The sequence below is a fragment of the Bradysia coprophila genome (assembly GCF_014529535.1).
Source record: "Bradysia coprophila strain Holo2 chromosome X unlocalized genomic scaffold, BU_Bcop_v1 contig_117, whole genome shotgun sequence".
NCBI classification, from domain to species: Eukaryota; Metazoa; Arthropoda; class Insecta; order Diptera; family Sciaridae; genus Bradysia; species Bradysia coprophila.
Window position 1 is genome coordinate 3,361,136 of NW_023503292.1, and position 25,212 is coordinate 3,386,347.

At 36.3% G+C, this 25,212-nt stretch overlaps 1 protein-coding gene across 5 annotated transcripts in view; it reads left to right on the forward strand.

Moving 5' to 3' along the window:
• The window catches only part of LOC119067041 (chloride channel protein 2), a 228,147-nt gene that overhangs the window by 198,487 nt on the left and 4,448 nt on the right, over positions 1-25,212 (forward strand). For all 5 annotated transcript variants that reach the window (XM_037169782.1, XM_037169784.1, XM_037169783.1 and 2 more), the window contains 5 exons: positions 12,802-12,896; positions 12,953-13,116; positions 18,345-18,656; positions 18,714-18,864; positions 21,972-22,205. In XM_037169782.1, the coding sequence (XP_037025677.1) occupies positions 12,802-12,896; positions 12,953-13,116; positions 18,345-18,656; positions 18,714-18,864; positions 21,972-22,205 (956 nt within the window). The remainder of the gene's footprint in view (positions 1-12,801; positions 12,897-12,952; positions 13,117-18,344; positions 18,657-18,713; positions 18,865-21,971; positions 22,206-25,212) is intronic.

The following is a 25,212-nucleotide window of genomic DNA, read 5'->3' on the forward strand; positions in this document are numbered from 1 at the left end:
TATCATCTCAGTAATCCTAATGACTTAGATAAACTTGCTGAATCTTTTCAAGAAATTATTTTAGAAGCGTTTAACGAAGCTTGTCCACTTAGAAAGCATAAGGCTGGTAAATCGGTTCCCTACTATACATCTGAAGATAAGAAACAAAGAAAGAAAGTTAGGAAATTATTCAACGTCTGCAAGAAGTCAGGAAATTGGGATACTTATCATGAAGAATTACGTATCTACAACAAAAATCTTAGGCTAAGAAGTAGAACCGGATGGAGAAACCACTGCAGTGAGATAAGCAGCGTGCATGATTCTGCAAAAATGTTTAAGATTTTGTCTAGGGACCCAGCACAATCTGTAGGTTCACTACTGTTACCATCGGGAGAATACACAAAAGACCAAAAAGAAACGTATGAACACCTTTTAAACGTTCACTCCTGACTGCCAAATTTTTGATAACAATAATGTCCAACAATCGACACCCTCAGTCACAGAAACGCGGATTGACAATGTACTGATTGATGAGATCATTAATGATGAAAAAATAATTTGGGCTGTAAATTCCTTCCAACCATTCAAATCCCCTGGTTTGGACAATATAGTGCCAGCCGCACTTCAGAATTCAATTCTCGTTATGAAAAGCTACCTAAGCAAAATATTTAAAGCCTCACTCAAACTGCAGCACATTCCTAAATGTTGGAGAGGAACAAGAGTTGTCTTTATAATAAAACCAGGGAAAACAAACTACGCGCTTGCCGAAAATTATAGACCGATTAGTTTAACTTCCTTCATGCTTAAAACTCTCGAAAAAATAATTGATCGTTATCTTAGAGATGTACCGCTCAAAGTTACTAAAATACATGAGAAACAACACGCCTATCAATGCGGCAAATCTACAGAGAATGCACTTCACAACATTGTTAGCAATATAGAACACTCACTTTCATACAATGAATTTGCGCTGGGATGTTTTTTAGACGTCTCAGGGGCATTCAATCACATCAAGTACGAAGCGATAAAAAGAGCTTGTCAGAGGCACAACATTAATCCTGGATTAGTTGGGTGGATAGTAGCTATGCTAATGAGTAGACTGATTACGGTTCAGTTTGGTACGTTATCACTTACAGTGATTGCTTCTAAAGGCTGTCCTCAAGGCGGGGTACTCCCTCCTCTCCTATGGTGTCTAGTAATAAACGAACTTATTAAAAAGCTAAACGACAATAACTTTCAGACGGAAGGGTTCTCGGATGATTTAGCAACGCTTCTCAAAGGAAAATTCCTAAACATATTATGCGAACTACTTCAATCTGTTCTAGATATAGTCTCAGAGTGGTGCGAAGAAAATGGTCTCAGCGTTAACCCCAGTAAAACAAAGATGATAATATTCACCAGGAAAAGAAAAATAGAAGGACTCAAAATTCCAATGATAAATGGCACACCGATAGTTCTAGTTAATGAGGTCAAATATTTTTTTTTTTTTTTAAAAAAACATGGCATGAAACCATGTTTTGACACCTTTATTGGTATGCTATAGTACAATCTTAACTTATATGTTAATTTATTACTATTGATGACAAATGTTACCAACTGTCTCTCTGTTAGAGACAACCAGCCGAACGTGTGTGAGTTTTTCCATTCCATTGATTGGATCTCATTTTGATGATGGTAGCATCGTTCACTGCGACATCTGTATTTCAGCAACCCAGACCTTGAGAACATTCTCTTCAACGACATAGCCAAGCACCTTACTATATCGCTTGCTTGATTGCTGATTGAAGAGCTTTTCCCATGATAATACCGACCAGAAATTCTATGAGAATGTCTTCTACGACGTAGCCAAGCACCTTACTAAATCGCTTGCTGACTGCTGACTGAAGAGCTTTTTGTTCCCACCATTTGCTGATAGATGGCGATTGGTGTCTGATGTATTCGCTCGTTGGATTCGTATATCACATAGCATTAATAATTTTTTTATTAATGTGTCAGCGATTTCGAACTTACGAACTTTCAGCACAATAATTCAGTGTGAGGCTAACGACTTACACACTGCGCTATTGAGTCGACTAAATTTTCGATATTTGGGCATAATCTTAGACAGTGGAATGTATTGGGTAGCTAATCTCGACTCACGCCTTCAAAAAGCATTGATAGCTCTCTGGCAATGCCGTAAGGCATATGGAGCATCTTGGGGTCTGTCGCCTAAAGTCATGTATTGGATTTATACAACAGTCATTAGACCTATAGTAACATATGGCTCATTTCTATGGAATCACAGATGTAATCTTAAGCACATCCAACAAAAATTGAGTAAATTCCAAAGAACGGCATGTTTAGCCATAACAGGCGCGTGGAAATCAACTCCAACTGCTGCACTAGAGGCAATGCTCAATTTACCGCCGCTACATATCCATATTACTAATGAAGCTATCGCGACGTTGAATAGAATTGGTAAAGCACCAATCAGAGAGACTGACCACACACGAGTCTGGGTAAAAGCACTAAATAGTGAACCTTCCATGAGAATGCCATCAGACAAAATAGTCACATCATTCAGGTTCAACAAAAAATTCGAAACTCAATTTCCTAAAAGAAAGGACTGGCTTGAGGGGCATTACCACCAAAACAAGGATATGTGCTCTATTCGGATGGATCTCTCATATGCGAATCAGCTGGAGCAGGATTATATTGCAAAGAACTAAACATTGAAATAAGTACACCACTAGGATTCTATTCATCCATATACTTAGCAGAAATAAGAGCTATCATAGAGGCATGTCACGTAATTATAGAGAAAAACATCGATAACAACACAATATCAATCTGCTCGGACAGTCAGGGGGGCATCAAGGCAGTATCATCCACCAAATTTGACTCAGCTCTGGCTCAAGAATGCTACGACAGTTTGAATCAATTGAGCAACCGAAATAAAGTGAATCTGATCTGGATTCCAGGACACTCTAACCTTGAGGGAAACGATAGAGCGGATCAATTAGCAAAGATAGGGGCGCTAAGTGATCTGGTAGGCCCAGAACCAGCAACGGGAGTTTCTAGGTCCTACATAAAGCATAGAATAAACAAATTGAAAACAAAAATGTTCGTCGACTACTGGCAAAATATACCTGGCTGCCGTCAAGCTAAAAATTGTATCCGCATAAACAAGAAAAACACCAAATACCTTTTAAACATAAGCAGAACAAGACTCAAAAGATTTATCGGAGTCATGACGGGACATTACGAATTCAAGAAACACCTCACAACCATTGGTAAACGAAACGATCCAAGTTGTAATCTATGTGGGGATCTCATGGACACGGCTGAACACTTTCTGTGCAACTGCCCTGCTTTTATCACACAAAGGAGGAAGCACTTGGGTGGTTACACCATCGGTTACAACAGAATTAGAACTTTGCAACCCCATGATATCTTGAGTTACATTGCTAGCTCAGGAAAATTCAGCCAAACAGCAAATGTCTAATCCATAACTAGTAAGCACAATAGGCCCATCGGTGGCCTCAGTGCGCGTTTCTGGTCCGGTATAGGACGAGCAACAACTAGCCTTAATAAAAAAAAAAAAAAAAAAATAGCATCTTATATATTATATAAATACATATCAATTTCTGATGTTAAGATTGCCCAACACATGGGAGCTGACCTCTGACGATCTTAATTATGACGATGTTACATAAAGTAGAGAAGAAAGTCGGTTGGAAGTTTGTCGAATCTCTAGGTTGGAAGATGTAGTTATCAATTTCTGGGTTGAAGAGCGCGTGCGAATAGCCATTTCACATTTCGCTCGAGTGCGAATAGCCAAAACAACGAGTACTGGCTATTTGCACGTGTGCCTATGGAAAAAACAAATATGATTGTCCGCTCCATATGTAAGCACAGGAAGGACACATGTATCGAACACTTTAAGTTTCAGACTATTGTTCCTTTTGCTTTTGAAAATTAGCCTGAGTTTTCCAAACGCTGCCCATGCAAGAACAATTCTACGTTTTATTTCTGCAGTTTGGTTGTCCAAACCCAACTTCAATTTGTGACCTAGGTACACGTAGCTGTCGACTCGTTCAATGACAGTATCACCAATTTTAAATGTCTCTGTCATCGTCAATGTTTGTCATGATTTTCTTTTTCGACAAATTCATCTTGAGACCGACTTTGTTTGACTCCTCATTCAACTGTTCTAACATAATTTGCGCCTGATCTAGATCAGCTGCCATCAGGGAGATGTCATATGCGAAACGGTGATTACTCAGGTATTCTCCATTTATGTTGATACCCATTTCATTCCAGTCTAATTTCTTAAAAACACTCTTCAGAATCGATGTGAATAACTGAGGTGATATGGTGTCACCCTGTCGTACACCTCTGCCAATTCTGAAGTTTTCCGTGCTTTTATGGAGTTTTATACACGACGTAGCGTTTTTGTAGACGTATCGAATTGTGTTAGAATAACTTCAGTCTACTCTGCACTCGCCTAATGAGTCCAATATCGACCATGTTTCCACTGAATCAAAAGCTTTTTCAAAGTCTATGAATATCAAGGCCACAGCAATCTTGTGTTCATTGTATTTCTTGATTAGCGTTCTCATCATATGTAAGTGGTCGTTTGTGCTGAATACTGATCAAAATGCAGCTTATCCAACAGATTGGTAGAAGTTGAGCTTCTTGGTACAAAAGAAGTAATATCTCCAAAAACCACTCAGAGTGTAACTGTGACGCAAGTCCTTTTAATAAATAATATCGGCTAAGGAGACGCTTACAGCAAATCAAACATTTGTTTTTACTACGAAAAGCATTATTACAGATAATTTTCTTTATTATAGTGAAAGTTAAAGTAACAAACTAACATTATTAATAATAATTTATTATCTCATTTTGACGTCGTAAGCCCGATGAAATTTCAAATTTAAGTCTGATGACAATACGCAGCGTCATCACACATGCATTCTTGGGTCCAGAAGCGGTCGAAATTATATTTCTCGAGAATTGACCGACCGATTTTCGTGATTTTGGTTTTAATTTAAAGGTAAAACTTCATAGATTTCATATTTTGAGGTAGATGAAAAAAAAAATTACCCCCACCCCAAAAGTAGGGTGGTAAAGGGGGAGTACATTAATGTGATTGATATAAGTGATTGTCGGTGAAATGTTACATTATTATTTGTTTTGTTAGATTCGTCTAGTATGTTTTCTTGATGTAGATAAGTGGATAGCCGAGAGCTATAAGGTCAGGGGTGCAGATGCAGGGCCTATTTTTCAAATTTCTTAAAATTTTTCTGAAAATTTGATTTTTTTTAAAATAAACTTTCTTAGAAATCTAAGAAAATAATTTGGTCTTAGAAAGAGTTAGAAATTTAACAAAATTATTTTTGAAAAATAGGCCCTGGCTATGCAGATTAGAGATGTGCGGGCCGACCTATTTTCAAAACCCAACCCGGCCCGGCCCGCTCCAATTTTTGAGACCCGAGCCCGACCCGACCCGAGAATTTCTTAGCAAGACCCGGCCCGGCCCAACTCGGCCCGTATTTTTTAAATAAGCGAAAAAAACCTAAAATTGTTATACTATAACTATAACAATTTTAGGTTTTTTTCGCTTATTTAAAAAATACGGGCCAATCAATATGTTTTTCGAGGTCTTGGTAGTGTAAGGCAACCAGATTTATAGTTGGATATTTGTCTCTACTCAAAATTTTCGAACTTGCGTCAATAGGCTCGAGAAAAGCAACCAGACTCGCAACAAGGGCATCGCTCACGTGCTGGATCATGTACAATCGTTCGGTTTTAATCAATATCGCCTTAAGTGCCCACTCCACTCAACAAAAAGTACTCCGTGAGAGAGCAAACTGTCAAATAAACAAAGAAAAAATTGAAAAAATTCAATTTTGTCTCTCACACGGAGCACTTTTTTGGTAAGAGGAAACTAAGACTTAACTTCGTCAGACTCTTTCTGATACGACTCTAAGACAAACAGCAAGCTATTGAAACGAGTTGGTACTTCTTGTTTAAGGGTTGTTGACTACTTGGAGTTCAGATGTGACTTTTTGAAATATGTAACCACTTCCTTCACTCCTTCGATGGTAACGTCGATTTGTGGACAATCATGTTTTAGATTAAACAATCTTTTTGGATGGTATGGATTACCAGTGTCAGCACGTTTTCCAGTGTCAGCACGTTTTTCAACTTTTTCTGGATCGAGTACGGGTTTTACGCTGAAGGTCCACTCTAATACCAAGTTGATGTTGTGACAGTGGCACGGTTCATGATTAAGGAATACACCCTTGATGCTCGCCTCTCCATCAGTCACGACATTTGATTGTGCCATGATGTTGTCGATTTGACTTTCGTCGAAATATTGTTTCAAAATCTTCAAACAGTCTTCTCTGATATTTACTGTTTTTTGTTCGTGAAATGGCTCCATGCCAAGTAATTTTTTTTTGTAGAATCCAGTCCGAATCAATGAAATGGGCAGATAGTGCCAAACAGCTTTGTGAATGGTGCTTTTCAGTCCACATTTAACTCATTACATTACGGCTTTTTGTTCTCAAAAATATTCCAAACGCTTAAATGTAAGTGTAGCCTGAGCGTTCTGCTTTTTTTTTCTAAAAGTCCGAACATACTCGGGCCAACCCGAATCTTTGTTTTTGAAACCCGAACCCGCCCGAGCCCGACTAATTTTTGAAACCCGGACCCAAGCCCGGTCGGGCCGGGCCGGGCCGGGTCGGGTAGGTGAATTTCGGGCGGCCCGCACATCTCTAATGCAGATGGATTTTTTTAAATTTTTAACGTTTAAATCTGAAGTAAATAAAATGTTTTACTGATGCTCTATGATCATGCTCAGAACAAAATTTGTTCTAAGAAAGAGTTAGAAATTTAACAAAATTATATATGAAAAATAGGCCCTGGCTATGCAGATGGATTTTTTTTAAATAAAATGTTTTTCTGATGCTCTATGATCATGCTCAGAATATCCGATTCCATTTTCATTTTATTTTCCAGTAAAAACAATCCAAAATATTTTCGAAATGAAATTCCACGAAATTTTTATGTAATTTTACTTAAAACCTTTCGAAAACATCACGGAAAACCTTGTTTGGAAGAGGTGTTCCTAAAATCAAAATGTTTTGTGTGTGTCTAAAATCTAAATCATAATAACAATCGTAACAATAACGATTAAATCCATCATTCCTACCTTAGGACGAAGTATATCATTGATCAGTGTTTGATATTAAGTCTTCTACTTCATTTGTTTAACATGGTTTCTGCTATATAAGAGTTCACCGTTGAGAGTTAATTGCTTATTTTTACCTCTACAACCAGAGGTTGAATGTTGTTCTCAATATAGTCGAAAATCTTTGTTTCTCCCTTAGAGGGATTCTTTCGAAAAACAGCCGACCGAAATCGGCTGAATTTTCCAGTGGAATTTTTGCCCTACAATCCAAAACCAGTTTCAAAAAAATCCTTCGAAGCTTGTGTGGCTGGTGAAAGGTGATCAAAAACCGAAAACTTGCACTTTTCTTATAGAAATTTCTCCATGTACACGAGCCGCATGCGATGAAATATGGACACTTAAACATTTCAACTTCTATTTCATACACTCCGCATAAGACCCTATTCGGCCCAAAAGGCATAAAATTACCCCACACGACAATGTACGTTTTGTGTACCTCGAGAAATTTCTGTAAGAACAATGTAAGTCTTCGGTTAAAATCTTCAACTGCACATATTTCAGTGTGGATGAATTTTAAACACAATAAGTCCCTATTCGGCTCAATAGTACAAGTCATTACCTTTCTGGATTAACTGGAGAAATTATTGTGAGTAAAAATGCAAATTTTCGGTTTTTGATCACCTTTCACCAGCCACACAAGCTTCGAAGAATTTTTTTGAAACTGGGTTTGGCTTCTAGGGTCGAAGTCCTTTCAAAAGTCCATTTCCGATTTCCGATTTCGGTAGGCTGTTTTTCAAAAGACCTCTTGTTCCCTCTTGTTAATTTGTTCAGTAAGATAACAAATATATCAAAAATATTATTTTGGGTTTCAGCAGAAAAATTTCTTTTAAAGCTCGTGTATGAGTTAGTTAATACGAAACTAATGAAAAGAGCGTATGAGCTTGCACTGTTTTTTTTTTGTTAGTGTAAAGAGTTGTTGCGTACTTAAAGCAGGAACTATTTTAGGAAAATATTTTCCCACATTTTCTTAAATTTTCGGAAGTTTTCCTAAATTTTCCTAAAAGCAATTTCTGAGAAAATTTGGCAAATATAATTTGATTTAAGTAAATAGCATCATGGATCTGGATCTGGGTCTGGATTTTTTTTTACTAATTGAAACTAGATTGGTTAAGAGTTTTCTTATTTATTTAAAAACCAATTTTTAAGTTCATTTAAAAGAAAATAAAAAAAAATTAAATTAGTGAGAATGTGTTAAGTTCAAATTTTAACGCCCGAGAATTACAATGAAAAGATTTTAAAAATTATTTTAAAAAATGTTAAAAATTTGGAAAAGGAAAGTTAAAATAATAAATTTGTAACAAAATTAAATGTCGTCGACGACTAAATTTCCCACATTATTGAAATCGTCATTCAATAACAATGACTTTGCTGCATCATCCAACGGTAACTCTTTCTTTTTTGCGATCGGACGCATGTTGGAAATCAGGGGATCAGAACTGATCAGTAAAAAATTGAGAATGTCCTGATTACAAACGGTTCTGTTGAATTTCCGCGAATGATGCTCTCGGTATAGTCGAAACTCTTTGTTTCGCGCCTCAGCTGCCTCCTCAGTCAGCATACCAATAGGCAAGATGTTGTGAACGATTGTTTTTTCGCCATGAAATAATATGCGATGAACCGACCAGGGAACTTTGTACCAAGGGTATTCTTTTACAATCAATCTGTACGTTTCCATGGCGTACTCCCCGAATTTCTTCGCATCAATATCACGGCCGCAAGACAGTGTTTGTAATACGATGGCCAGTCTTAAACCAAGTTCAAAATTAGGTGATTGCATAAATTGAATGTAACAAAATACCTCTGAATGATTGTCACATTAACCTTGGTAATTAATGCGGTCTTCTCGGGGTCCTTGAAGAAACGCCTCGCAGTATTGCCATCGTTCGTGGTTCCGCTTCCTTGCTTCACAATGTCGACCAGGAGTCCCATCTCCTTTCTAAATTCCTTTTGAATGTCATCTTTTGTGTCGGCCTTTATTTTGGCGTTCCCTTCTTTAACTGAGGCCGTCCATTTCTGAAATTTCATATTATAGGCCAGATGCAAAATGAACTCCATGAAGCGAATTTTTGCGTGCAGAGGAGATAGCCCGAATTCGTAAAATGATTCGTTGATTGGTTTTCGTGACAATTTCTCCAGGTCATTCATTTCGTTGGGAGTTGCCTTGCAGAGTGCACAATTCATTGATGAATCGGTATCAGTGAGGTACGAGCAGGTTTTTCCGTCTATCATCGATAGAAAGAGGTGGTGCCGAACCGTAATACGTTTTCCTCCAATCGATACAACACTGGCATTTAATATTTTGATTTGTTCTTTGATGGCCTTGATTTCTTCGATTGTCCGTTCCTTGCATTCGCTGGCAAATATAAATTTGATCGGTCGACAGTATCTGGAAGATCCACTACGAACATTTTGCCAATGAATGCTCTTCGAGTTTTTTTCATCCACCATTCTCAGTGGAACCAACGAACACATGAAGACTTTCGAATCGTCTTCATCGTCTTCATCTCCTTCAGTATCGCTTTGTTTGAAGGACTGTTTATAGCGGCTTTGACCGGATGCTCCATCACAGCCATATTTTGACAGAAGTACAATATCCGATGGGAGCTTTGAAATTTCTTCTTCGCTCAATGATTGCAATAAACGTTCAGATGTGTGGTCCAACAGGGCTTGGAGTTTGATGGATGCGCCTCTTTCGTTCACTTCAATTGATATCGGATCCGGGTAACATTTTTTTTTTGCTTCAAGCAACTTATTGTACGATGGAAAAATATTAGCATTTTGATTTTTGGCCAAACTCTGAATGGTACGGTATTGATGCTTTCCGAGGTTTAGTTCAACCAATAGTGAAACAGCTTCAGTCGGAGTCAAAGGAATGATGTCCACTTTACTGGCTTGATGGCAGTGTTCCTTAAATTCTGAATCCGTTGAATGAATAAGTTTTCGCACAATTTTGCCAACTGGTTTTTTTATATCTCGAACTGCAGCCGATTCGATTTGGCTTTTCGGAATCGCTGCACATAGTTCTTGCACTTTTCTGCGTTTTGTTCGAGCTGCACAATCACCAAATTCCTTTGCTGGCCTTCCCACTTTTCGTTTCAAATCTTCCTTTTTCTTGATTACAATCTCCATTTTGTTTCTCATCCATGGGTCTCGCATTATTGTTTCGTACGAATTGGAGCACTTTACCAATTTTTTGTTGAAATTAGTATAGAAAGCCTGAATTTTTGCTCGAGAATGATCCAGTTCATCAGAATCTAAATTGTACTTGGTTTTGACGTGACTCATTACACAACTAATTTTGTTAGAATTAATTCTTAAAATTTGAGCAAGCTCACGAAACGGTAAAATAACAACGCTACTCTCCATTGTTACAAAATAAAAGCAAAACTAAATAGAGCGAATTTGGATGCCCATTGTCATACAATGGGTTCAACACAAGACGTTGAATGAGCATCTAGATGCTGAATCTAACATTTAGGAATCTAGATTTAAATTTTTAAGTTCTCACGAGCTGGGTTGAAAAAACATGGAATCAAATTGAACAATTTATTTGAATTTTGAAGATTCACCTCAATATTAACGAAATGATCTAGACAATCCATCTGGATGTATTTATATTTAAAACATTTATCAGTATGAACGTACTTTATGTGGCGACAAAGTGTGGAATGTAAGCAAACGGATATTCTGAACATAATCATAGAGCATCAGTAAAACATTTTATTTACTTCAGATATAAAAACGTAGAAAAAAATCCATCTGCATAGCCAGGGACTATTTTTCAAAAAATATTTTTGTTAAATTTCTAACTCTTTCTTAGAACAAATTTTGTTATGAACATGATCATAGAGCATGAGTAAAACATTTTATTTAGTTCAGATATACAGTTAGAGGCAGTGAAATTTCAGCATGAATTTGCTTCAGCTGTTTTCACCATCTTCAACAAGTGTAAACAGTTTTGATTGTATGTCTGAAAAACCGCTGAAACAAACTCATGATGCAATTTCACTGCCTCTGACTGTAAAACATTAAAAATGTTTTTTTTAAATCTACTGTAAATGAAGAAATTTTTGTAAGAAAAGTGCAAGTTTTCGGTTTTTGATCACCTTTCACCAGCCACACAAGCTTCGAAGGATTTTTTTGAAACTGGTTTTGGATTGTAGGGCAAAAATTCCACTGGAAAATTCAGCCGATTTCGGTCGGCTGTTTTTCGAAAGAATCCCTCTAAGGGAGAAACAAAGATTTTCGACTATATTGAGAACAACATTCAACCTCTGGTTGTAGAGGTAAAAATAAGCAATTAACTCTCAACGGTGAACTCTTATATAGCAGAAACCATGTTAAACAAATGAAGTAGAAGACTTAATATCAAACACTGATCAATGATATACTTCGTCCTAAGGTAGGAATGATGGATTTAATCGTTATTGTTACGATTGTTATTATGATTTAGATTTTAGACACACACAAAACATTTTGATTTTAGGAACACCTCTTCCAAACAAGGTTTTCCGTGATGTTTTCGAAAGGTTTTAAGTAAAATTACATAAAAATTTCGTGGAATTTCATTTCGAAAATATTTTGGATTGTTTTTACTGGAAAATAAAATGAAAATGGAATCGGATATTCTGAGCATGATCATAGAGCATCAGAAAAACATTTTATTTAAAAAAAATCCATCTGCATAGCCAGGGCCTATTTTTCATATATAATTTTGTTAAATTTCTAACTCTTTCTTAGAACAAATTTTGTTCTGAGCATGATCATAGAGCATCAGTAAAACATTTTATTTACTTCAGATTTAAACGTTAAAAATTTAAAAAAATCCATCTGCATAGCCAGGGCCTATTTTTCAAAAATAATTTTGTTAAATTTCTAACTCTTTCTAAGACCAAATTATTTTCTTAGATTTCTAAGAAAGTTTATTTTAAAAAAAATCAAATTTTCAGAAAAATTTTAAGAAATTTGAAAAATAGGCCCTGCATCTGCACCCCTGACCTTATAGCTCTCGGCTATCCACTTATCTACATCAAGAAAACATACTAGACGAATCTAACAAAACAAATAATAATGTAACATTTCACCGACAATCACTTATATCAATCACATTAATGTACTCCCCCTTTACCACCCTACTTTTGGGGTGGGGGTAATTTTTTTTTTCATCTACCTCAAAATATGAAATCTATGAAGTTTTACCTTTAAATTAAAACCAAAATCACGAAAATCGGTCGGTCAATTCTCGAGAAATATAATTTCGACCGCTTCTGGACCCAAGAATGCATGTGTGGTTGTATTAATCTGAGTGCGTTCAAATCTATTGTATTCGTTCATGATTCACTCAAAATACCGTTTCTTTTCAAAGACAATAAAAAGTATTTGCTGGCAAATAGTCTATAATATGCTCTTCTCACTCGGTGGCGAGTAGAGTAGTGGTATGCTATTCAAAAGCGCGGGCGAGTCTATTATATGCTAACAAAAAATTAGAAGAAGAACTGTCTTAGCGACTTTTTGAGCATTTTCAGGGAAAAAATTCTTTGACAAATTGAGTACTTATTCTTCTCATGAAAAAATATTTCTAGCTATGTACAACACCTTCGTTGAATACTTCATGATAAGAGATGTTAAATACATTTGGCAAAACATAAGCTACAAAAGTCTGAAGACCGTCTTAAAGGTAAAATTAATATGTAGCAACGCAAATTACTGATAATAATTTAAAAATAAAATAAGGAAAACAAACAACTGCGAAGTCTTCCATTAGTCGACAGTCCTTCAAACATGATTCTTCTTGGATCTGTTCAAAGGTATGAACTGATAAAAATGATCGATAACCATGTTGGTCGTGAAAAAAGGTTAGAGATGGCGGCAAAGTGGAAAAAGCAAGCTGAAGAAAGGTAAAACTTTGTTAAAATATAATATTTCGCACAATGTGCTAATGTCGAAAAAAAAGAAAATTTGTACATTGTGCGAATAGCAAAAGTATTATTTAGTGAGCGCATTTGCTCTACAATATAATCAGATGTTAATTTTTTGACCAGCCCGTTCTTCCAAAACCCAAAATTGTTTCAATTTTTTTCGAACTGTTTAATATTTTTAATAGAAAATTTCTATTGCTATGAGGGATTCTTTTGAAAAACAGCCTACCGAAATCGGGCGTGTTTTCTAGTGGAACTTTTTATAGGTACCTAGAAAGGACTTCGACCCTAGAAGCCAAAACCACTCTCAAAAAAATTCTTCGAAGCTTTTATGGCTGGTGAAAGGTGATCGAAAGCCGAAAATTTGCACTTTTCTTACCAAAATTTCTCCGGATACACGAGCCGTACAGGGTCGTGTGGGGTGTCATTAGAAAGATAATCACATGTACTATTGAGCCGAATAGAGACTCATTGGTTTTAAAATTTATCTCCTGCAAGCTGATATTTCATACATTACGCGTTTCTGCATACAAACACAAACACATACATAACCACAGCCTATACGATTGAATAATTCACACATAACCCACCTAGCGTAAATTTACTTTCCATCTACATATTTGAAAAAAAAAAAATCGCCGAACGGCGGAAGCGAACACGGGACCAGCAGCATATCAACCAAACATGCTGACCACTACGCCAACAAATCACATAACGAGATGCAATTGGTGTCGGTAGTGGTTCGTTAGTCACTTCTACATCGATCAAATAATCAGAGTAGTCGGAATGATGTGATTTGAACAAAATGTTGAGGTGGATAGTATATGTGTGTGAGTAAGTAAATAAAGGATTCTCTGTATGATGTTTTTTTTTTGTTGTGAAACAACATGCTTAATTAATTAATTTTAAATCCAAATTTTTGTGGTTATTTCGCTAATGTATGAAATATCAGCTTGCAGGAGATAAAACATTGTTCTACCTTGGTGTATATTTCTCGAATCACTTCTTATGTACAATTGTATATACACTCGCTGGCGCTCGTTATATACAATTGTACATACGAAGTTATTCTCGAAATATACAAAAAGGTAGAAAATGTACTATAATCCACACTGAAATATGTGCAGTTAAATTTTTTAACAGAAAACATGCACTTTTCTCACCAATATTTCTCTAATTGAGTTACAAACATTTTTTAGCCCCGTACGAAGTACGAAGGGGCTTATAGGATTACGATGCCGTGTGTAATTGATGGAATTCGAAGCAGACGGTAAGGGCAAAGTGTTTGCCTATGTTCATAGATAACGAATCCGTAATAAAAATTTTGTCTGTCCGTCTGTCCGTCTGTCACGTCGATATCTTGAGTAAATCAAATCCGATTTCAAAATTTTTTTTTCCCTGAAAGGTAGTTGAAATAGTGAGGCTAAGTTCGAAGATGGGCGATTTTGGGTCGACCCCTCCAGAGCTGGGGCCCCATAAGTGCTTTACCGTTTTCCAAAGATTTCTCTGGCCATTTAAAGGCTACACTTGTAAGTGATGCATCAAATGAAAGGTATTTATTTACCTATCCACAAAAAAAAAGTTTATGGAAATTGGATGACCGACTCGTGAGTTAGACCCCTTGGTGTGAACTAGGTACAGGGCGGCAATCCGTTTTTGCTTGTAGGTTAGTCAAATTTGAACGGATTTAGATGGATTTTGATTTATTAGGTATTGACCGTACCAATCAGGGAAAAAAAAGTTTATGAAATTCGGGTTACCGGAGCGTGAGCTAGGTCTCTTGGAGTGAGCTTATATGTGGCTACTCGGCCGTACAGTGAAGGTGGTGTTTTTTGTTAATATCTCGAGTAAAATTTAACCGAATTTCATGAATTTTTAGCCCCGTACGAAGTACGAAGGGGCTTATAGGATTACGATGCCGTGTGTAATTGATGGAATTCGAAGCAGACGGTAAGGGCAAAGTGTTTGCCTATGTTCATAGATGACGAATCCGCAATAAAAATTTGGGCCGTCTGTCCGTCTGTCCGTCTGTCCATCTGTCCGTCTGTCCGTCTGTCCGTCTGTCCGTCTGTCCTTCTGTCCGTCTGTCCGTCTGTCCGTCTGTCCGTCACGTCGATATCTTGAGTAAATCAAATCCAATTTCAAAAATTTTTTTTTTCCCTGAAAGATAGTCAAAATAGTGAGGCTAAGTTCGAAGATGGGCATATTCGGGTCGGCCCTTCGTGAGTTAGGGCCACCTAAGTGATTTAAGGTCTTTTGGTGATATTTATGGCAAAATAAATGATGGAAATGTAAATGACACGGCAAATGATAGGTATTGTCAATACCAATCCAGGAAAAAAAAGTTTTTTTAAAATCGGGTGAGTGGACCGTGAGTTAGGGCCTTAGAAGTGAAAAGCTACTAGGGCCCTATGTGTATTTTACATATAACTCGAGTAAATTTCATATGTTTTTCGTAATTTTTGTTTCATTTGAAAGATAATCGAACACCGAATAGAATGTTGTTGAAAAAAAAAAATTGGGTCCTTGAACTAAGGCCGCTACTAGGGCCATATGTGTATTTTACATATAACTCGAGCAAATTTCATCCGTTTTTCGTAATTTTTGTTTCATTTGGAAGGTAATCAAAGGCCGAATAGAATGTTGTTGAAAAAAAATTAAATTTGGGTCCTCGGACTAAGGCCGCTACTAGGGCCCTATGTGTATTTTACATACAACTCGAGTAAATTTCATTCGTTTTTCGTAATTTTTGTGTCATTTGGAAGGTAATCGAACGCCGAATAGAAAGTTGTTGAAAAAAAAATTAAATTTGGGTCCTTGGACTAAGGCCACTACTAGGGCCCTATGTGTATTTTACATAGAACTCGAGTAAATTTCATTCGTTTTTCGTAATTTTTGTGTCATTTGGAAGGTAATCGAACGCCGAATAGAAAGTTGTTGAAAAAAAATTAAATTTGGGTCCTTGGACTAAGGCCACTATTAGGGCCCTATGTGTATTTTACATTGAGCTCGAGTAAATTTCATTCGTTTTTCGTAATTTTTGTGTCATTTGGAAGGTAATCAAAGGCCGAATAGAATGTTGTTGAAAAAAAATTAAATTTGGGTCCTCGGACTAAGGCTGCTACTAGGGCCCTATGTGTATTTTACATATAACTCGAGTAAATTTCATCCGTTTTTCGTAATTTTTGTTTCATTTGGAAGGTAATCAAAGGCCGAATAGAATGTTGTTGAAAAAAAATTAAATTTGGGTCCTCGGACTAAGGCCGCTACTAGGGCCCTATGTGTATTTTACATATAACTCGAGCAAATTTCATACGTTTTTCGTATTTTTTGTTTCATTTGGAAGGTAATCAAAGGCCGAATAGAATGTTGTTGAAAAAAAAATAAATTTGGATCCTCGGACTGAGGCCGATACTAGGCCTATGTGTATTTATACTCAATAAATTAAAATTTTAGGGCTATTTGAAAGTTTTGTTTTATTTGAAAGGAACGTCGTACGGGGCTTCGTAATTGCGCTATGCGCAATTTCTAAGATGTCCACATTACATAATAATTTTACTTTAACTACTTTAACCGGCGCATAGGCTTACGGTCAAAGTAGGGTGACAGACGCACTAGGGTCACGTACGCAATAGATATACGGGTTTGTACGGGGCTCAGTCGCAGCAAACGCTCCGACTGTTCTGATGGCTCGTTTTTTGTTTGAAAGGTACTAACGAATGTAAAGCAGCCGTTGTACTTTCCACCTCCTAACAAAATGGCCGTCGGCCGCCATTTTGGATTTTTGAAAAATCAATATAAATAGGTGAAAATGATAATTCCAAAATCACTGATCAGTGGGAAGTGTAGTTTGTGTTACTTTTGAAAGGAACGTCGTACGGGGCTTCGTAATTGCGCTATGCGCAATTTTTAAGACGTACACATTGCATAAGAATTTTACGACGTTTACGGGCGCAATAGGCTTACGGTAAGAGTAGGGCGACGGACGAAGTAGGGTCACGTGCGCAATAGATGTACGGGTTTGTACGGGGCTCAGTCGCAGCAAACGCTCCGACTGTTCTGACGGCTCGTTTTTATTTTTTATCGATGGAGAACCTAATTATAAGACACTTTGTCTCGTATCATATGCCAAAAAAGTTAAAACTTTTTTTATAAATCATTTTGAAAGTCACTGAAAACACGAAAATTCGAATCGAAATACAAAATTTTTTGATGACATACTGTATTTCTATTCGAATTTTCGTGTTTTTAAAGTCACTAATGATTTATAAAAAAAGTTTTAACAAAGTGTCTTATAATTAGGTTCGCCATCGATAAAAAAAAATGTTTGTAACTCTTTGAAAGGTAATTTTATGTGCTTTTGGGCCAAATAGGGTCTTATGAGGTTTGTATGCATATGCGATGAAATATGGACATTAATATGGACTTAAACATTTCAACTTCTCATATTTCATCGTAGATGCTTTCAAACCCCCATAAGACCATATTTGGCCCAAAAGCACATAAAAGTACCTTTCAAATGATGCCCCACACCACCATGTACGGCTCGTGTAACTGGAGAAATATTGGAGAAAAGTGCAAGTTTTCGGTTAAAAAATTTAACTGCACATATTTCAGTGTCGATGAATTTTAAACCCAATAAGTCTCTATTCGGCTCAATAGTACATGTGATTACCTTTTTAATGACACCTCACACGACCCTGTACGGCTCGTGTATCCGGAGAAATTTTGGTAAGAAAAGTGCAAGTTTTCGGTTTATGATCACCTTTCACCAGTCACAAAAGCTTCGAAGAATTTTTTTGAAAATGGTTTTGCGTTCTAGGGTCGAAGTCCTTTCTAGGCACATATAAAAAAGTCCATTGGAAAATGTGTCCGATTTCGGTAGGCTGTTTTTCATAAGAATCCCTCTATGGAAAGGGCAAACACAGCATGTATTCTTGGAACTTTAGGAAGGAATAGAGTAGATGATTTTTATTTATTGTAATATTTGTTGATTGAAAAGATCGTTTTTTACTGACTACGACGTGAGCGAGCAGTCTTTTTTTCGCTTTGATAATATATCAAAAATATCAGAATATATTTACAACTCAAACGTTGCAGACGTACAAACAAATCCACCGTAAGACTTTCAGTCAAGAGAACACTATCTTGTAATCAAAAGGTTATTGTCAATTCCCTAAGCAAAAAACTACCCCTTTTCTTTTAAGAAAACGCCAGGAGCACGAACAATTAGAAAAAATGCAACAAAAAATCAGCGAGCAGACTCAAATTCGTAGACCATCACGGTTTGAAGTAATTCCTGCTCCAGATGTTTTACAATTACGTGAAATTACAAACAATGAAATGATACCGACACAAGCCGAAAAAGGAAAAGAGAATATGAACCTCCCTATGTGTGGGTCACAGCCCAAGAAATCCATTTTAAAAAAGACGAACTCTTTCAATTTGAAAGGTTTCACTCCTATTTCTGATAGTCCCGTGATGACACCATACAGTACAATTACTGGAACTGAAAGTCGGTAAGTACATCTTCAGTTATTACCACCGACAGTATTTTCTTACTTTTTCTTCAATAGCATTCGATCAGCGTTTGATGTAATCTTTAGAAAATCTGCCACGCTTCAAGATGTGACACCTGATCTAGAAACAAATTCGACATGCATCACCCCTCAAATAGGCTCCGATCTGATTCCAACAGGCCATGGAATTTCAAAAAAAGTTCAACTGGTAATGTTAAAAAAACTATTGAATTTTTGCGACACAATGGGTTAACAGCATATTAATATCAGCGGTCTTTTGAAGCCTTTTGAATAGACACGGTTAATTTGAAACAGAATTAAACAGGGACCGCCGACAACCAATTATTTTTTTCACATTGTTTTTTATATAATGACTCATTATTAATGAGTCTTCTTCTTCTTCTTTTTCAGCCTGTTTCTATCCACTGCTGGATGTAGGCCTCTCCAACTTCTTTCCATTTCGTACGATCCTGCAATATTCTTAATTCCGTTTGTCCATCTCTCTGGTGGTCTACCTAAAGCTCGCCTTTTGTATGGTCGCCAGTTCATGATCTTTTTGGTCCAACGTCTGTCCTTCTTGCAATATGTCCCGCCAGCTCCATTTCAGAGTTGCTATTCTTTCCATGACATCATCGATCCTGGTTTGTTGTCTCTGAGTGTTATTCCAAGCTTACTCCGTTCCATGGCTCTTTGTGTCACTCTCAATTTAACTTCGGATGATTTCGTTAAAGTCGTTAAAGTTAATGTTTCCGCTCCATAAGTGAGCACTGGAAGGACAAAAGTGTCGAAAACTTTGCGTTTCAGACTATTATTCATTTTGCTTTTGAAAATTAGTCTGAGTCTTCCGAACGCTGCCAATGCAAGACCAATCCTACGTCTTCTTTCTGCAGTTTGGTTGTCCAGACCTAACTTCAGTTTATGAATGAGTGATGGACAAGAACTTCACAAGGGAACGCTTGTGCTTGAGCACATATTTTAATGGGGATCGGTAGAAGGAACAATTCTAAGATATAATGTGTCATAAGAAGAGAAACCACGAAATTACAGTATACGTGTGAAAGTGAATTCGTATGCCGAGAGAATTATTTTGCATAAGTATGTATGTTTCGTCAAAACGAAGTCGAGACGCAACATACATACGTATGCAAAAATAATTCTCGTGGGAGACGAATTCACAGATATACTGTGATTGAGTGTGTTCTCTCCATATGATGAACACTATTTTATAAGCTTTATGATACGAAAAACAGAAAAAACAAAAAGAGCAAAAGAAAGTGAGAGAGTTAGCTCCACCCGAGGCTCCGCCTTCGTATACGTCAATTCAAAACAGGTCACATGCGGGTAAAACATCATCTATATTCCTAGACCTGTTTAAAAGAGAGGACTAAAAAACTATGGTTTCTGATAACTTTCGGCCCGTCTGCTTTCGTATCACGAAGCGTGTAAAAGTTATTGCTTTCTATTCGGTCATCTGCTTTCGGAACAATACAGTGGAAGGCATTCATATTTGTGCTTAAATTTGATTCAGCTGTTCGACCAGCTGGTCCATGTAAACAAACAAACTTTGCCAGTTTTCAAATCGAGAGTAGATAAAAATGGCAACGGTGGTTTGTTTTATATCATTGACAAAGAAATGAGAAGAGTCGCATGCAATTCGAATGTATTAGTAACAACGAGCTAACATTTGTTTCGACCCGACCTCAATTCATTTTATGTTAAATTAAAATCTTTAGCCGATTTAGGAAAATAGTAAATTATTGTCGACGTACAGGAAAGTCTGATGGAACAATTCATTCACTAAAAATTAACAATATCGCATAAACACGTTAACGAATAAATTCAAATAAATTCGGTCGTGTCGTCCAAAGATTTGCCATGAAACAAATGCTTTCAAAAATTTTAGACTGTCAATAGGTGTCCAGCATGTGTGCATTAAATACACTAATGACTCAAAGAAGAAAAGAGATCGACGTATAGCTTTAATTGAAGCCGCAAATTGTAAGATATTCGTTTGGTTGGAACATTTTAAATTTTTGGTGTTTTGGGTGTATAAATGGATTAGGTTGATTTCGATGAATATTTGTTGTATTTTAAATTACATTTAAAATCCAACAAGTATACTCATATAATATACGTTTATTCAGCTAAATCAGTATAAAAGGCTTATCAATGCACAACACTAATACTTCCGATAGAACGAATATCATACAATTTGCGGCTTCAATAATAACCATCTATCGATCTCTTTCCTTCTCGCATTGTGTATGTAATGTAATGTAGTGTAGTGTATGTAATGCATACATGTTGGACATCTTTTGATAGTCTGACATTATCGAAAGCATTTGTTTCATGGTAAATCTTCGGTCGACACGACACAATTAATTTAAAATTCGTTAACGTGTTTATGCGCTATTCTTAATTTTTAGTGGATGAATTGTTCCGTCAGACTCCTGTACGTCGACACTAATTTACTATTTTCCTAAATCGGCTAAATATTTTAATTTAACATAAAATGAATCGAAGTTGGGTCGAAACAAATGTTAGCCCGTTGTTACTAATACATTCGAATTGCATGCGACTCTTCTCATTTCTTTGTCAATGCTATAGAACAAACCACCGTTGCCATTTTTATCTACTCTCGATTTTAAAACTAGCAAGGTTTGTTTGTTTACATGGACCAGCTGAATCAAATTTAAGCACAAATATGAAAGCCTTCCACTGTAACAGTTGAAAGTCAAAATTTCTCTATTTTTTCGAGTAATATATATTGGAGGTCCAAGGTGTTCGCGAAATAAGGATCTTATCGGCTGTCGACATTGCCTCCGGCAATTTATTTATGTAACTGATTTTAGGGCTCATGGCTTTTCAGCAGAGAATGAAGTGAGAGAGATGACGAGTTTCACATCAAAGGCTTTTTATACAGTTAGGTGTTTCGTACGGGTCGGCGTTAGCTATGTTTTTACCTAGATTTATGGTGTCCATCAATTAAAAAAAATAAAGAGGCTCGTATGCAATAATTTTTTTCTGGAAAATTTCAAAAATGTACGGGGATTTTGTCAATTATTTTTTAAATTTACCATTAACATTGCCTAGTGGCGGAACAAGAAAGTTTTGTATCGACACCACAAACACTTTTGCACAGTCAATGTGAATATGCACGATTTTTTTTTTAAACTTTTTTCAAGCTCGAATTCGTGTTTATTAGTCAATTTATCGTCGATGTTAAAGCAAAACGTTAGGATAAATAACGTTTTTGATGAAGTGCAATGTTGTAAACAAAAATTTATGTCGGATTTTCTTTGTTTATTTAACCAGCCTCGTGAAAGAGTAATAGACATGTCAGCGGAAGATCAGAAAACTTGGGAAATTGAAGAAATGGCAAAACCGATCGATTTTGAAGCTTGTAACATTCACATAGATCCTGCACCATTTCAGTTGGTGGAAAAGACTTCAATCTTGAAAGTACATAGTCTTTTTTCAATGATTGGCATCAATCACGCTTACGTAACAAAAATTGGCAGACTTGTCGGAGTTGTGGGTCTAAAAGAGGTATTTATACTGTTTATTTATTCACAATTTTCGATAAACGTGTCCCAGGACACCAATGGTTTGTTTTAGATTTTAAAATCTTTACATTTAGTTGAAATGAGGTAATAACGAAAAATCCTAACAATCTACAATCCAAAATAGCAGCCAATTTGTTAGGAGAACGGGTACTCCCTCTCTATAATTGTCAATACATTTCAAAGACAAAAACATTCGTGAAATTCGATCAAAGTTTACTCGAGATACATATTTAATAAAGCAAAACAAATCTGTTCGAATTCGGCCGACTTATTAAAAACGCTGGGCGCAAGGGCTCTAACTCACGAGTCGGTGAATATTTTTAAATTTTGTTGATAGTGACAGATTCTTTAGCAGATTTAAATATTTTGTACAATAAGGTAAAAGCAAAATAAAATGATCGATTCTGGTTTTTGACCAATTTGAAAAAGATTTCAATTGTCAATTGTCAATTGTCATTCCACAGTGATCTGAAAAAAGTAAATATTTCAATTTCGTGAAAGAAAAAAACATTTAACATTTCAAATGGCGTTCGAATATTTTTGCTCAAGCTAAACTAACAAACTCAGTGTTACGAACGAGTCAGAAAACTTATATTATGAGTTTTTTTTTGTTCATAAACAGGGCTCAAAATACGTTTTTATATTCTGTGTGGTTCAAGAGTTTTTTGTTCCACACGACCCACAGCGCTTTGAAAGCTAATTTAATAGCCATATCCTGCTGCCCTCTCATTCAATTTAGTCGAAGCTATCAATTTCACTTGAGACAATACGTATACAAATTTTTCGGTTGAAAAATTACTGTACCAACTACATAGATACCGACCGATTTAAATCAAAAGTGATACAAGTCAGGTTTTATTTTTAATTGAACAATTAGTTTTTGCGTTTTTTTTAAATAAATTCTGACGCGTTACGTGATTGTAGAGTTAGGCTTTACTTTGCACATATCAATTTCTTCTATCTTAGCACGGCAGAGTAAAATAAACCAGGCAGGAGCGGTTCATTTTCGAAACGTCAAATAAGGGACCTAATACACTGGATGAAAATGAACTCAAATGAACACTGACATAAATTGAAAAATTTTGTTCGCAAAAAATATAGGGCTTATTCAGGTCCCTAGTCAAACAAGCGCTCCTGCCTGGTTAACTTTACTCTATCGTGATCTTAGTTCTTACTTAGCTTATGTATCAATCAAGTCCGCTGGTGATGTTTTATGTTCTCATATGCCTACTGTAGGACAAAATACAAAACTCCTCAGAACTAACCGAAGAATAAAACATTTTTAGGATTGTTAATAGTCTACGTCCTACAATATGAAAATGTAACGACATTCTAGTGGACAACATACCGAGGTGATTATGGAAAGTTCAGTTAGAACAGACATCTGAAAAGAATTGCGATAGTCGCCTTTCGACGAACACACACTTGATGTATGACATTTCTTTTATTTATTATCATTGTTGTGCAAGTGTCAGCCAATTCTGTTTTTCTTGTGAGGTTGGATCTGTGAATTAGATAAATAATTTTGTTTTCAACTATTTTTCCTAAGAAAAAGTATGCAGAAAAGGCAAATTCAAATGTTGCACTGTCGTTTTATTTAAAATTTCGACACTCAACGGTTTGATTATCTTTTCTCATGCGAATCGCGAGTGCGGAATTTTTTGTCTTTTATGCTGACTTACAAAATGTTCGTCTTTTTCGTCTTTTTGGTGGCCAAAATGAAATTATAATGAAATTTCCAGAGTTTTAGTTCTGAAAGTTATCTAATGAAACATCGGACAAGCAGAATATTAGCAACATACTTCTCGTTTTTCTTCATTTTTAGCCCCGTACGAATATATATCAAAGGTTGCTGAACATTTTTTTTGGGTAAGATGCAACGCGGGCTTGTTGGGAGGGCCCAAAGGTCGTTACTCGGCCCTAAGTGTTTTTTGCACATAAATCGAGTAAATCTCATCCGATTTTGCAAGATTTAATTTTTTATGGAAGGTAATTGAATACCGAAAAGAACGTGTCGAAAAAAGTTTCAAATTTGGGCCCTTGGACTAAGGCCGCTACTCGGACCTAAGTGTTTTTTGAACATAAATCGAGTAAATCTCATCCGATTTTGCTAGATTTAGCTTTTTATGGAAGGTAATTGAATACTGAAAAGAACGTGGCGAACACTCGGCCCTAAGTGTTTTTTGCACATAGATCGAGTAAATCTCATCCGATTTTGCTAGTTTTTGTTTCATTTGAGAGATAATGGAATGCCGAATAGAATTATAGCAAAAAAAAGTTTTAAATTTGGGTCCTTGGACTAAGGCCGCTACTCGGCCCTAAGTGTTTTTTGCACATAAATTGAGAAAATCTCATCCGATTTTGCTAGTTTTTGTTTCATTTGAGAGATAATTGAATGCCGAATAGAATGATGGAAAAAAAGTTTTAAATTTGGGCCCTTGGTCTAAGGCCGCTACTCGGCCCTAAGTGTTTCTTGCACATAAATCGAGTAAATATCATCCGAGTTTGCTAATTTTTGTTTTATTTGAGAGGTAATTGAATACCCAATGGAAAGTTGGCAAAAAATTTTGGGTTTCTAAAATAATGTCGTAAATTGTTGGTTTTATTTGAGAGGTACTTCGTACGGGCTTTCGTAATTTTAAAAATGAACACTTTCAGTAAATTTGAGCATGCCCAACTTGACTTGCATTTTGGTAACAGACGCATTAGAGGGTTGTAGACGTATTAGGGTGGTGGGCGTATTACGGCTACGTTCGTATTATGGTTACGGACGAAATAGGATTACAGGTCGTACGGGGCTAAGTCGCAGCAAACGCTCCGACTGTTCTGATGCCTTGTTTTTAATTACTGAGAATTTAATGGACAACAAAATATAATTACTCCGCAAATAAATTAATCAACGTTTTCGTTTCGACCGTTTAAATGACCTGAATTAAAATCAAAACTTCAGATTGATTTAAGCCTAAATGTGAAATTATGTTGATGATCAC